Here is a 14,371-nt window from a genome sequence, read left to right as displayed (position 1 = left end):
AGTGGCAAAATAAAAGTCCAAAAAGATTAAGAGAAAGTAACAGATATAGTCTCATGAATATATACTAAGGTTTTTAATTATATACATAATACATGCATAACACACACACAGAAAAGTAGTAATCTAGATATTATAACTTTTCTACATACATACAATACTGACTGGAGTTTTTATTTATACATTTATTAGCACTGCTATTTAGGATGTCATCTGAGAGTAGATGAAGTATTATTGGAAATGTAATAGGCCTGGGCTTGTTTACCAAAAAGTTGGAATAAAAAGAATTAACTGAATTTGTATTTGCCAATAACCTTGTGGTGAAGGGACTTAATACTTGGAACATTCTTAAACATTCTTGGAAAATAGAGTTACATTCTTATAATTGGAAATTAAATTCCAAATTCCATAGTACTTTATAAATTACAAATATATTGAAATACATTATTGTCAGGATAAATTCATTGCCATTATCCTTAGAAAAGGAATCTACATTAACACAGATGGGATGAACTTGCTGTATAAAATTACAAAGACCCCAGGGGCATGTATCAGTCAAATTCTCTGTACCTTAAAGATAAAACCTCATAAAAACACATTAATGATAGAGAGATAGATGATTTAACTGATAAAGAGATCAAAATAATGGTCCTAAAGATAGTCACCAAGGTCTGGAGAATAATGTCTGAACAAAGTGAGAATTTCAAAAGAGAGAATATAAGGAGGTACCACACAAAAATCACATAGCTGAAGAATACATAACTAAAACAATCAGTAGTGGAATTTAACAACACTAGATGAAGCAGAAGAAAGAATCAGCAAACTTGAAGACTGGGCAATGGAATTCAGTCAGAGGAGAAAAAAAAATTGAAGATAGTTTAAGACACTTGTGGGACAGCATCAAGCAGACTAGTATTCACAATGTAAAGATCCCAGATGGAGAAAAGGAAAAGTGGAAAGCTTATTTGAAGTAATAATGGCTGAAAATGTCCCTAAGCTAAGAAAGGAAATAGACATCCAGACTCGAGAAGCCCAAGAGTTCCAAATTGGATGAATCCAAACAGACCCACTGAAAGACATAAAAGCAGCAAGAGAAAAAAAAACTTTTTTTATATACAAGGGATCCTTAGAAGATATCAGTAGATTTTTTTTTAGCAGAAACTTTGCAGGTCAGAATGGAGTGACAAAAAATATTCAAGTGCTGAAAGAAAAAAAAAAGCCTGCCAAACAAGAATCCTCTACCAAACAATGTTGTCCTTCAGAATTGAAGGAGAGAGAAAGAGTTTTCCTTATGAGCAAAAGCTGAAGAGTTCACTACTAGACTGGCCTTACAAGAAGTGTTAAAGGGATTTCTTTTAGCTGAAATAAAAGGGTAATATTTAGTAACAGGAAAACAAATGAAAGTGTAAATCTCACTGGTAAAAATAAATATATAGTTGAATTTAGAATAATGTTTTAATGGTGATGGATTGATCACTTATATATCTAATGTGAAAGTTAAAAGACAGAAGTATTGGGGTGCCTGGGTGGCTCAGTCATTTAAGCCTCCAGTTCTTGATCTCAGCTCAGGTCATGATCTCACGGTTGGTGAGGGCTCTGCACTGACAATGGGGAGCCTGCTTGGGGTTCTCTCTCTCCTTTTCTCTCTGCCTGTCCCCTGCTCACTCTATGTCTCTCAAAAAAAACCAGCAAAAGTATTAAAAAATAACTATAAATATAGTAACTTATTAATGGATATGCAAGTTAAAGAGATGTAAATTGTGACACCAAAAATAGATGTAGTGCAGGGTGTAAAAATGTAGAGCGTTAGAATGTTTTCAAACTTAAGTTATTATCTACTTCAAATCAGCTGTTATAAATATGTTTTATGTAAGCCTCATGGTAACCACAAAGCAAAAACCTATAGGAGACACACAAAAGATAAAGAGAAAGGGATCGAAACACACCACTACAGAAAGCCATCAGATCACAAAGAAAGGGAGCAAAAGAAGAAACAAAGGTATTACAAAACAGCCAGAAAACAACAGAATTACAGTCAGTCCCTACCTATTAATAATAACTTTAAATGGACTGAATTCTCCAATTAAAACATAGAGTGGCGAATGGATTAATGAAAACAAGACCGCACTATATTCTGCCAACAGGAGTCTCGCTTCAGATGTAAGGACACACACAGAATGCAAGTGATAGGATGGAAAAAGATATTTTCAAATGGAAAACAAAAGAAAGCTGAGATAATTATGCTTATACAAAACAGATTTCAAGAAAAAGGCGAAAGAAGGTCATTGTATAATAATAAAGGGATCAATCCAACAAGAGGATACAACATTTGCTAAAACTTATGCACCAAAGAATGGAGTATCTAAATATATAAAGCAAAAATTAACAAACTTTAAGGGAAAATTAGAGAGCAATGCAATAATGGTAGGAGTCTTCAGTACCCTGTGCTTTCATCAATGATTAGATCACCCATACAGAAAATCAGTAAGGAAACATTACACTTAATGACACTTTAGACCAAATGGACTTAATAGACATTTACAGAACTTTCCTTCCAAAAGCTGCAGGATACACATTTTTCTCAAACACACTTGGTCCATTCTCCATGATCATATATTAAACCACAGTACAAATCTTAATAAATTTAAGATTAAAATCATATCAAGCATCTTTTTTATTCATAATTGTATAAAATTAGAAATTACAAGAAGAAAAATGGAAAAATCACAAATATATGGGGATTCAACTACATGCTACTGAACAAGTGGATCAAAGAAGAAACCAAAACAAAATCAAGAAATATCTTGGGAGAAATGAAAATGGAAATGTAGCATTCTAAAACTTGCAAGATGAAGCAAAAGCAATTCTAAAAGGGAAGTTCATAGCAATAATTTCCTACTTTAGACCTCAACTAAACTTTATACCTCAAGGATCTAAAACAGAAAATTTTAAGCCCATAGTTAGAAGGATGGAAATAAAGAACAGCAGAAATAAAAGATCTAGAGAATAAAAACAACAAAAATACCAATGATATTAAGAGCTGATACTTAGAAAAGATTTAAAAATTTGGATTAACCAAAAATATAATAATAAAAAGGTGACTCAACTAAATAAAACCATTTATAAAAGAGGAAATGTTAGAACTGATGTTACACAAATACAAAGATCATAAGAGACTATGGTGATTAATTGTATGCCAACAAATTGGACAACCTACAAAATAAGGATAAATTCTTAGAAACATACAGTCTACCATGACTTAATCATGAAATAGAAAATCTGAACAGACCAATTACTAATAGGGAGATTGAATCAGTAATTTGAAACCTTGTAACAGATCAATGGCCATATGGCTTCACTGGTGAATTTTAAGTTGCAGGCTACAAAATCAATATGTATAAATCAGTTGCATTTCTATACACTAATGAACTATTAGAGAAATTAAGAAAACAATCTCATTTACAATTACGTCAAAAAGAATAAGATACCTGGGAATAAAATTAACAAAGGAAGTGAAAGTCCTATACACTGAAAACTACACGACATTGATGAAAGAAATTGAAGACACAAATAAATGGAAAGATATTTCATGATCATGGATTGAAATAATATTGTTACAATGCCCATATTCCCAAAAAATCTACCTATTCAGTGCAATTCCTATCAAAATTCCAGTGGCATTTTTTACAGAAATAGAACAATCATTCTTAATGGAAACGCAGAAAACCCCAAATATTGAAAGCATCTTGAATGTGATGCTTGTGATGAAATGTGAAGAAAGCTAGAGTCATCACACTTCCTAATCAACTGTATTACAAAGCTATAGTAATCAAAACAATATATCAAAAGCATAGAAACAGACACAGATCAGCTGAACATAATGAAGTACCCATAAAAAAAACCCATGCATATGTAGTCCATTAATTTAGGACAAAGGAGCCAAGAAAATACAATGGGGAAAGGATAGTGTCTTTAATAATAAATGGTGGGAAAACTGGACAGTTACATGAAAAAGAATGACAATAGGACTACTATCCTATCTTAAACCATACACAAAAATCAACTCAATATAAAGTCTTGAATGTAAGACCTGAAACCATAAAACTAGAATAAAACAGTGGATAAGCTTCTAGACATCATTCTTAGGCAGTGCTTTTTTGGATTTGACTCCAAAAGCAAAGGCAACAAAAGCAAAAATGAATGGGACTACATCAACCTAAAAACCTGTACAACAAAGGAAGTCATCAACAGAATGAAAAGGCAACCTATGGAACAGAAGAAAATATTCACAAATCATATATCCAATAAGGGGTTAATAATATCCAAAATATATAAAGAACTCATAGAACTTAGTAGAAAAAAATCCAATTAAAAAATGGGCAAGGATGCTCAGTTGGTCAAGCATCTGACTCTTGATTTCAGCTCAGGTCATGATTCCAGGGTTGTGGGATCCAGCCCTTCATCAGGCTCCATGCTGAATGTGGAGCGTGCTTGGGATTCTCTCTCTCTATCTCCCTCTCCCTCTGCCTCTCTCCCCCACTTGTGCTTGCTCTTTCACTCTCCCTCTCTGTCAAAAACAAAAAAAAATTTTTTTAATGGGCAAAGGATCTGAATAAACATTTTTCCAAATAAGATCTAAATGGCCAACAGTTACATGAAAAGATACAAAGAATTGGAAATCAAAACTGCAATGCAATACCACTTTACTCACCTGCTAGAATGGCTTTTATCAAAAAAGATGAGATAACAAGATGTGCAGAAAAGGGAATGCTGTGTACTGTTGGTGGGAATGTAAATTGGTTCAGTCACTATGGAAAAGAGTATGGCAGTTGCTCAAAAAATTAAAAATAGAACTACCATATGATCTAGCAGTTCCATCTGGGTATTTATCCAAAGGAAAGGAAATCACTATCTTGAAAAGATGTCTGCACCCCCATGTTCATTGTAGCATTACTTACAGTAGCCAAGACATAGAACAACCTGTGTCTATTGACAGATGAATGGATGAAGAAACTGTGGTATGTATATGCAATGGAATATTATTGAACGTAAAAATGAAAGAAATCCTGCTGCTTGCAGCAACATAGTTGGACCTGAGTACATTATGTCAAGGGAAATAAATCAGATGAAGAAAGACAAATAACTATTATCTTACATATATGTGGAATCTAAAAATAACCAAACTCATAAATACAGAGAACAGATTGGTGGTTGCCTGAGGCAGGCATTGCACAATGGGTGAAATGGGGGAATTAGTCAAAGACACAAACTTCCAATTATAAGATAAATGTAAGGGATGTAATGTTAGCATGGTGACTATAGTAAATACTGCTATATTGTATATTTGAAAGTTTCTAAGAAAGTAGATTGTAAGAGTTCTCATTACAAGAAAAAAATAGTAACTGTGTAGTGATGGTTGTTAATTAAGCTTATTGTATAATCCTTTCCCAATATATATACATATCGCATCATTTTTGTACACCTAAAACTAATACAATGCTATTTGTCAATTATATATCAATTAAAAGAATATGGAAAATTTAAAGTAAATAGCTATCATCTCTTGTCTTTGTGAACAGGACTCAAGAAAAAAAAACAATAAAACATAAGACAAATTTAGGTTATTTCAGAGAGTGAAAGTAGTTAATAATCTCATTCATAGGAACAAGTTTTGGGAAAAGATTATTATATGACTTAAAAATCTTAGTTTTAAAATTTTAGAAATAGACTAATCCCTTTGTTTTCAGCTGATGAAAATTAGATGTTACCAGGTGAAAGTAACACAGCCAGTTATTGAAAAAGCATGATTCCAACTCTCATATGAAATCCAGGCCTTCAACTCTTGATTCCTGTCTTCCAGTGCTTTTCCATTGTTTATGTTTCTTATCTAACCACCTAGTTTAAAAGTGGCTTGGAAATTTACAGTAATCTTGAAAGAGCTTTCTGCTTTTAGTTGCCCTTGTTTTTCAATGGATCTGTTAGCAGCTGAGCTCTCCAAACTCTCTCCACTGCCATTCATTTGTGAGAGACCTTATTTTACTTTAAAATTTACACTTTACTAAGAAGCAATAGCTCAAATTTAAGTCTCCCTCAACTCTTGAGTGCTCTTTGTTTTAGACTTTTGAAAATATTACTGTGCTAGACATTTTTACATTTATCTCATTGAAATCTTAGAACTGTATGAGATACAAAGAAGCTAGAGAAAGACGATATTTTGGCCATTACTTCTTTAAATTGGCTAATATATTCTGATTTTATGTCAGTACATCTTTACAATCTAACACACTAGCTATTGTGAAAACCTCAGCCAGAATGCCCAATTTGTGTAACAATTGGTGAATCTCTAGCTGTAGTAATTTCATTCTAAAACAGTTGTTCCCATGTGAAATACAATGTTTGATCTCTGTTGTTGAATGTATTTAAACCAACCATTCATTGCAATTTAGTACTCATCCAGTTTCTCTTTCCTTTCAGGCCTGTATGTGGAATCAGAGGTAAAACTCTCATAATTAACCTGCCAGGTAGCAAGAAAGGATCTCAGGTAAGCCACCTTGAGATTTATATGGTTTAGTATAAAGTTTTAGCCAACCGCAAATTAGTCAACCAAAAAGCTGGAGCACTCCACAAGGCTTCCCTCACTTCTGACACCAGTTGCAACCTAGCATATTCCCAAAGCCACCCTCACTTTCGATAATTCACTAGAAAGACTCACAGAACTCACTGAAAGATGTTATGCTGGTGGATATAATTTATGACAGGGAAAGGATACAAATTAAAGTTAACCAAGAGTAAAAGAGAAGGACTAAATGCACACCTTCTATAATCCTCTCCCTGTAGAGTCATGAAAGCATTATTCTTTTGGCATCAGTGTATGGCAGCACAGGGAGCATTGCCAATCAGGGAGCCGCCAAGCCTTTTGTGTTCAGAGTTTTACTGGGGCTCATCACATTCTGCCAATATGGCTGGCCTTTAGTCTCTAGCCCTTTCCAAAAGTTATGCTGATTCCTTTAGTCTCCACCACTTTCCAGAGGCAAAACTGATACCCAAATGCCCAAAGCACCCATCATAAATCACATTGTTAATACTGTCTGGTGGCCAAAGCTCCAAGGCAAACAAAGACTCCTATCACATCCCAAAAACTGAGAACAAAGGCCACACTCTCTTGAGATAAGGTTAAGTCTTCATTACACAAGCTTCCCCCTGGCCTTTGGCTGAGGCTGTCTTATAGAAAATGATTGTATTCATCTGGCTGGGCATCTATATTTACTACAGCATTTATATTACAGATGCAACAACAGTATCAGTATGAATATGTCTAAAATTTGAAGAAGCCAGTATGAGAGATGAATTTGAGAAACAGCTAATCTATCCTCTAAAGCCATTACACACATTTTCATATTTTTGTACTAATATACTAATTTTTCTACCTCAATCTGCTACTATTTGTATTATGTGATACTTTGAACAGAACTATTTACCACAGAAATTAGCTGACTTTTTCAAGCCAATCATTTTTCCATTGGTATTATATTTTGAGGGGGATTTAACCCAATTTCCCATTATATATGATCATCAATATCAGTATTCTAATCTTTCTAGCAACACCAGTTTTATAACATTTCACAGTAGGGTGGTAGATATAACCTGAAATATGAGCCAGAAGATACTGGCACACTACTGGAGTCCTACACAGATATTAACAACCTAGTCCATCATCATATCATATGACCAAAATGTCTCCCAGAACTATGCTACTCAGGTTTACAGGCTTTTCAGGTTCCCAGAGCAGGAGTAGTCTCAGCAACATAGGGCTTTACCCCTTCTGGCATCTATTACAACTGAGCTAAGAAACAGTATCCTCTTGTTCTAAGGATTTTGAGACACCAATATAATATTGGATCTCTTCCATTGCATAACCCATGTACTCATTCCTTTACCTCCAGTTACCATTCCTCCTTCTCTCCATTTATACTCGGGACTTTTCCTATGAAAATCTTTGAATGAGACAGTTGATTTGGCCACTGTGCTGGTCCAAATTGCCACTAGTAATACTTATTCAGCAAGTGCCACCTGCTTAGTCCTTTTCCATTCATATTAGGTAGGGTTACATAGTAGGTACAGAACTAGTGAGCAATCGCACACACCAGGCAATGTAACTGCATCCATTTTCAATCCCAATTTGTCCAGATGGAGTCAGGCATAATCTACCTCATCAGGCCCTTAGGAACTTTGACATAAAGACTTAAAGATACACTTTCTGCTTAGGAATCATCCTGCTTCTGGCACGCACAGTTGCAGCCCTGCTCCTGTCACCACAACATCAGGTAGAAAAAAAGAAAGTTGATCTGATATGATAAAAGAAAAAGTATAGTCCTAAAGAAAAAATATAGTCTTACCAACATCACCCCCCAACCCTCTCTTCCCCAGAAAGGTAGAGGACTATATTTAGTGGGGACCCTCCCTTGGCCTCCCTCATGTTGAATGTGACCACACACTAATGAGAGTATGTAAGCCATGCTCCTCCTTTTTTAGACAACAAATGTTTCCATTGCCCATTCAAATTTTCTATCAAATCATTGCTCTGAATATGAAAGTGTGTACCTTGGTCTAAAGAAATGTGACTCTACAGTCATTGGTACAATATTTTCTGCCCTAGTCCTTTCATAGTACACTGAGCATTTGTATCTACCATTGGGTAAGCAAAGCCCAGTACCGAGTAAATGTCTATTCCTGTTAGGACTCATTTGTAGCCTCCAGAGACTAGCAACATCAGTGCAACTTGCTAGCTATGTGTAGGACCTTCCCCTATGGAATCTGCCATATAGCTTTCTGCTGTCTTTTTTGTTAGCAGACAGAACAGTTCTTGTTGGCATTTTGTGCCTCAGAGGGTACAAGAGAAATTTATCAATTCAGCCCATCTCTGCATTGTTGCAGCCCCCCATTGTCCATTCATCTCATGGGCCCAGGTGCCATGTCAAGCATGCATGCTCAGATATCTGCTCACGAGTTCCAGTTAACTTCCCATTCTGAAAGGGGGTTTTTCTGATGGGGATTAACGTATTCTACTTTAATATACCCCTTCTATTCCCGGAGTAATTTCCATGTCCTATACAGGCATCCCTTTGATAGACCAATTTTCCATTGCCCTTCTGCCTAACCATATGACCAAGCTCCTGGACACTTCCTATGAGTTGGTAAAAACCCAAACATAGGGGCAAACACCATGCAGTTCAGCCCATCGAGCTGATTTGTTTTTACCTTCTTCAATCAGAGTGGCGGCCTTCCAAACAGGATGCTGTCCCTTCACCTTGGAATTGCCATCCATAAACCAAGCAGCTCTTTGTTGATCAGTAGAAAGCTGTTTATAGGGCACCGCCCAAGTGGCCCAAGTGGCCATAGGATCCAGCAGCTCCTCAGGTGGTTCCGAAGTCGGCCCTAGGTGAAAAGAGGCTACCTGCTCGTGAGTACCTCCTTGCATTCTCCTGGTAGCATGATCCTATATGCACCATTTCCATTTTATTATGGAACTCTCCTGGGCATTGCCTTCCCATTAGAGCATTTCTCTACTATTACCTAAAACATTATGGATATTTCAGGTTTCAAGATAATTTTATGTTCTTCAGTCATAGGGTAGTCTCAATTATAAATCCAATAGCAAGCTAGTAAATGCCCCTCAAATGGAAATTTTCTGGTCCCAAATCCCAGCAGTTGTTTTTAGGTGGCATTCACAGGTTTTTGCTATAAACCTAGTTTGCACTCCACCAGGCCCCTGGACACTTCCTATCAGTTGGTAAAAACCCAAACATAGGGGCAAACATGCAGTTCAGCCCATCAAGCTGATTTGTTTTTCCCTTCTTCAATTAATAACCTGTGTTGATTCAGGCAATCTTACTTATTTCCACTTGACATGTACAATCTATGTTAGTGGAAGAGTGGATTTATATGCTTTGTTTTACAGTACTAGGTAGGGGAAGAATTATCCAGTCAAACATAATATTCATCCCCATAATACATTCCAGTGAAGGAGACTGACCACTTCATATAAAGTTCACTGTTCAGACATTCTAATTTTCATCCCAACTTTCACCATAATTCCATCAACTATTGTATCTCTGTATAATTCCAGTCTAACTGTATCCCCTCATTAGAACTTCAACAGGTGTTAGAATCACAGTACTTGAGTAGTGCCATGTCAAGGAATCCTAGAAAAGGATCTTCTCCTTCCCATGACCATTTTATCCATTTGTGTGTTATATGGCCTTGGATCTCTAGGCCTGGGTTGGACCAAGGGATTCAGACTCTTTGGTCTAGACTTATATTGATTAGATTTGGGACCCTCACTTAAGGTGATTCAAGGTGAGGTTTCTTTTAGTTATCTATGCCTTCTAGCTTTTAAAATTCCTTCAAACTAGGGTAAATTTAGATTTGTTTAGGACCCTTTAATGTTGGGAGACCAGTGCTCCCCATCTGTCTGCTCAACCCATAATGGTGCTACATTAAGACCTTTCTTTTGCCTCCAACAGTGCTCACTTTATTCATCCATTTCTTAATAATCATTTAAGTATTTCTACCCTGACAGGACAAGTCCCTTGTGTCTCCCATTTCTCTTTTCCCCATTCTCTAATGAATAAATCTAACTTTATTACTATTTATTCCTTCAGTGTAACATTTTTCTTTGGAAGCAGCTCAAGGGCTAGCAGCTATATGTCAGATGAGCCAGAATCTAAGCTTGGTGCAACCTTAGGATCCACCCCTACGTTCTCCATTTTGTTTTAGTTAGTACAGATAACAATAGCCAAGAGATTGTATATTTACCTTGTTTCTCTATGCATCCAATACAACTCCTTAAAAGTTGCATCTTTCATTTCAAAATTCCATTGCTAACTTTTATCTCCAATAACTAATCATAGCACAGTTACAACTGCATACTGTGCATGATCCTGTGTTTATCCAGGCTCTAAAGATTCATCATCCCCACCCTCTTCCGTTCTCTTCCCAGATCATGCTTCATGATCACATGAGTCAGGATCTTTCTACTGAGTTTCATTTCTAACACCAACTGTAAGGAGTTTGGGCCAACTGCAAAAGTTAGCCAGCTATAAATGTGGAGCACTCCACGAGACTTCCCTCACTTCTGGCACCATAAAACTACCCTCAATTTTAATAATTCACTAGAAGCACTCACAGAACTCATTGAAAGCTGCTAAACTCAAAGTTATGGTGTATTACAGGGAAAGAATACAGATTGAAATCAGCCAAGAGAAGTAGCATATAGGGCAAACTCTGAGAGGTTCCTCAAATGAGGAACTTCTGTTCATCCTTTCCCATGGAGTCATGGATAGCATTACCTCTTCTTGGCCATAATATGAGACAGTACACACAGAATATCACTAAGTTGGCACACTCACCTTTGTCTTTGATGTCCAGAGTTTTTACTGGGACTTGATCACATATTACCCATATGGTTGACCTTTAGTCTAACCCTTCCCAGAGGAAAAACTGTCTTTAGTCTCCAGTTTCTTCCAGAGGCCAAACTGACCCCATGTTTCCCTAAATCCTCATAATAATCCACATTATTAGATTGTCCAGTGGGCAGATCACCCAGGCAATCAGCGACATTCCTTTTAGGCAAGACCAGGAACTAGAGTTCACCTCCCAAAAGCTGAGAGTAAAGGCCAGACCTCTCGTTAGTCAAGTTTAAATTCTTTGCCATATAATCTTTATCTCTAAGGTGATTGAACCATACAAAGAGAAGTCAAAAGATTAGGCACCCTTACAGATATTCCCATAACCCTCTGTAAATTTTAAGATATTTCTTTATATCTTAGATTTTAAGGTAAGTTATTTTAAAAGAGAAAAACCTCTGCCCAGATACATTCCCCAGACATATCTGGCCCTATGTTCTGGTTTTAAAGTTCTACCTATTCTCTTTTGGTGATACATTACAGGTAACAGTGGACACTTGAGCAGGAGACTATAGTGATTTTTATGCAGTGCTCTGTACAAACTCATATCTATTTTTGCATATTGCACAATGTTGCCTAGCTGTATTTTATGATGGTAGTCAGAACTTTAGCTCTCCAAATAAATTAAGTCAGTCCTCAATTGGTTTGTTAATTCTAGTACTCTGCTCTAACTAGAAAGGTGAAAACTGTTTCCTGCCTTTCTCATAATGCCTCTTTAAGACCCAAAGTTGTATAGAAATTTTAGTTTAAGAAAAATGTACTCTAGGCTTATACATTACTGTAGTTCTACAGCTTACAGAGAATACTTTAATATATACAGTGTTTACTTCATATTTCATATTACAGACAGTACCTTAAATATGATTTATTCTTAAGACTGACAGAAAGATATATAGATCCAAAATCACAAATAAATGTGATTGCTACCATTTTATATGCCTGTAAAGGTGTTTTATCTTCATTTTTTTTCTTCCTCTTGTATACAGGAATGCTTTCAGTTTATACTGCCAGCTCTACCTCATGCCATTGACCTTTTACGTGATGCCATTGTAAAAGTAAAGGAAGTGCATGATGAACTTGAAGATTTACCTTCCCCACCACCTCCTCTTTCCCCTCCTCCCACAACTAGCCCCCATAAGCAGACAGAAGACAAAGGGGTTCAATGTGAGGAAGAGGAAGAAGAGAAGAAAGACAGTGGTGTTGCTTCAACAGAGGATAGTTCTTCATCACATATAACTGCAGCAGCCATTGCTGCCAAGGTAAGCCCGCTGACAAAGACCCAAAGATCTAAAGGAACCACAGGTAAATGTACTGATTTCATCCCTCTTTCTGTCCCATTTTTTTCATAAGTTCAGTACATCTTCAAGGCATCCTTAAAAAAGAACTAAGGTATTCATGACACTTCACAGCTATGTTCCCTCCATAATGTAGATAGACTCGTTGAAAGCACTGAAGTTCTGAGTTTTGAGGCGTTAAAAATATTGCTGTTACCTATTGAAGTATAGCTGTAATGATAAACAATGTGACATTTTAAGAACTCTCCAGAAATGTCATTTTTGTGATCATATTAAATATATAATATTTTTATATTTAAAACATCAAATATTCACAAATTCATAAAGGAGCAGCAAACTGAAGGTAAGAGACCTTAGATAATTTTAAAATTAGTTGAGAAAGCTTAATAAAGATTTTTTTAAAGACAGAGTTTTTCAGCAATTAACACTTATTTAAATATTTCTTGACCCAAATTACCCAAGTACTATAGAGAGGAAATAAGATACAATGTATTTGCATTTTTTATTTAATAAAGTAATATTATTAGAATAGTACCAAAGTATTGCAGATTCTCTGTGGGCAATTTTGGTAGTAAATAGAGTACCATGTGGAACTTGCATAAATTTAGTCACCTTAGTCATAGAACATCTACATTATTATTCATATTTAGTATAATCCACCCAATATGCTTTAAAATCTTCAGAAAGTAACATATCACTTCTGAGAATAATGATTGTTCATTGAGAGCATAAAGATTAAAAACCTAATCTTACTATATGAAGTAATTCCTAAAGTTTCAAGAGTCATCCAGGTATTTTGGTTATGAACATAACTTGAGGGGATTTTTGACAACACATAAATTGTAAAGGATCGTAGAGATCTTTTTAAGGTGTCCTTTTACACCACCAGTAAGTGGTTCTTTCACTGAAGACCAAATGATTTTGCCTCCACATCTATTCAGTGGTCCATTAAGTCTTTACTTAAGACTAGTAAGTAGTTATGTTGTATGTGATTTTTGCTTTGTTTTGTTTCATTTTGTTTTTATGGAGCTGATTAAATAGGTACATTTTTAAATCATTGTATCTTCTCTTTTACTCTTAATTAAAAGAGTAAAAAGTGCCATCAATTGCCATCTTAAGAAAAAGCTTACAACATTTGAAGTCTAAGCTGATATTGTCATTCTACATTTGAGAATTTTTGGCATTTCATTGTTTCATTTGTTTTCACCTTTTCCTTTCCAGTCATTTTGCTTGTATAGTTTCATGTTTTCCTGTCACTGTACTCATAGTTGTTATGTGTTGTGCATTAGAAGCATCCATTCTACACCAGTCCAGCTGTTATCATGGCACACGGTGAGCAGCCCATTCCTGGTCTCATCAATTATTCCCATCATGCAACAGACAGTACAGATGAACGGGTAAGACAATAGGCTTTTGCGTTAATGATTTTGCAAGCATACAGCCTACCTCCTATCCTTGGAGATAGGTATAACATTTTATGGAAGATGTATTTTATTCTGAAGGATCTTCAGCATACTTTTTTCTAAAAGTGTAAGTGCCACTGAGCATATTCCATCAAGGAATTTAATAGAGTTTCTCCTGTACCTAAATACTCTAATATCATTAAGATTCTGT

At 35.7% G+C, this 14,371-nt stretch overlaps 1 protein-coding gene across 18 annotated transcripts in view; it reads left to right on the top strand.

Moving 5' to 3' along the window:
* The window catches only part of GPHN (gephyrin), a 635,492-nt gene that overhangs the window by 384,552 nt on the left and 236,569 nt on the right, over nucleotides 1-14,371 (top strand). For 10 of the 18 annotated variants that reach the window (XM_086709484.1, XM_086709476.1, XM_086709479.1 and 7 more), the window contains 3 exons: nucleotides 6,472-6,538; nucleotides 12,449-12,721; nucleotides 14,047-14,154. In XM_086709484.1, the coding sequence (XP_086565610.1) occupies nucleotides 6,472-6,538; nucleotides 12,449-12,721; nucleotides 14,047-14,154 (448 nt within the window). The remainder of the gene's footprint in view (nucleotides 1-6,471; nucleotides 6,539-12,448; nucleotides 12,722-14,046; nucleotides 14,155-14,371) is intronic. The other 8 variants (XM_086709482.1, XM_086709486.1, XM_086709488.1 and 5 more) reach the window with 1 other exon arrangement.

Source organism: Puma concolor, chromosome B3 (genome assembly GCF_028749965.1).
Source record: "Puma concolor isolate L17-30 chromosome B3, mPumCon1.1.hap2, whole genome shotgun sequence".
In the NCBI taxonomy this organism is placed as follows: domain Eukaryota; kingdom Metazoa; phylum Chordata; class Mammalia; order Carnivora; family Felidae; genus Puma; species Puma concolor.
This window is presented reverse-complemented; position numbering and strand designations above follow the sequence as displayed.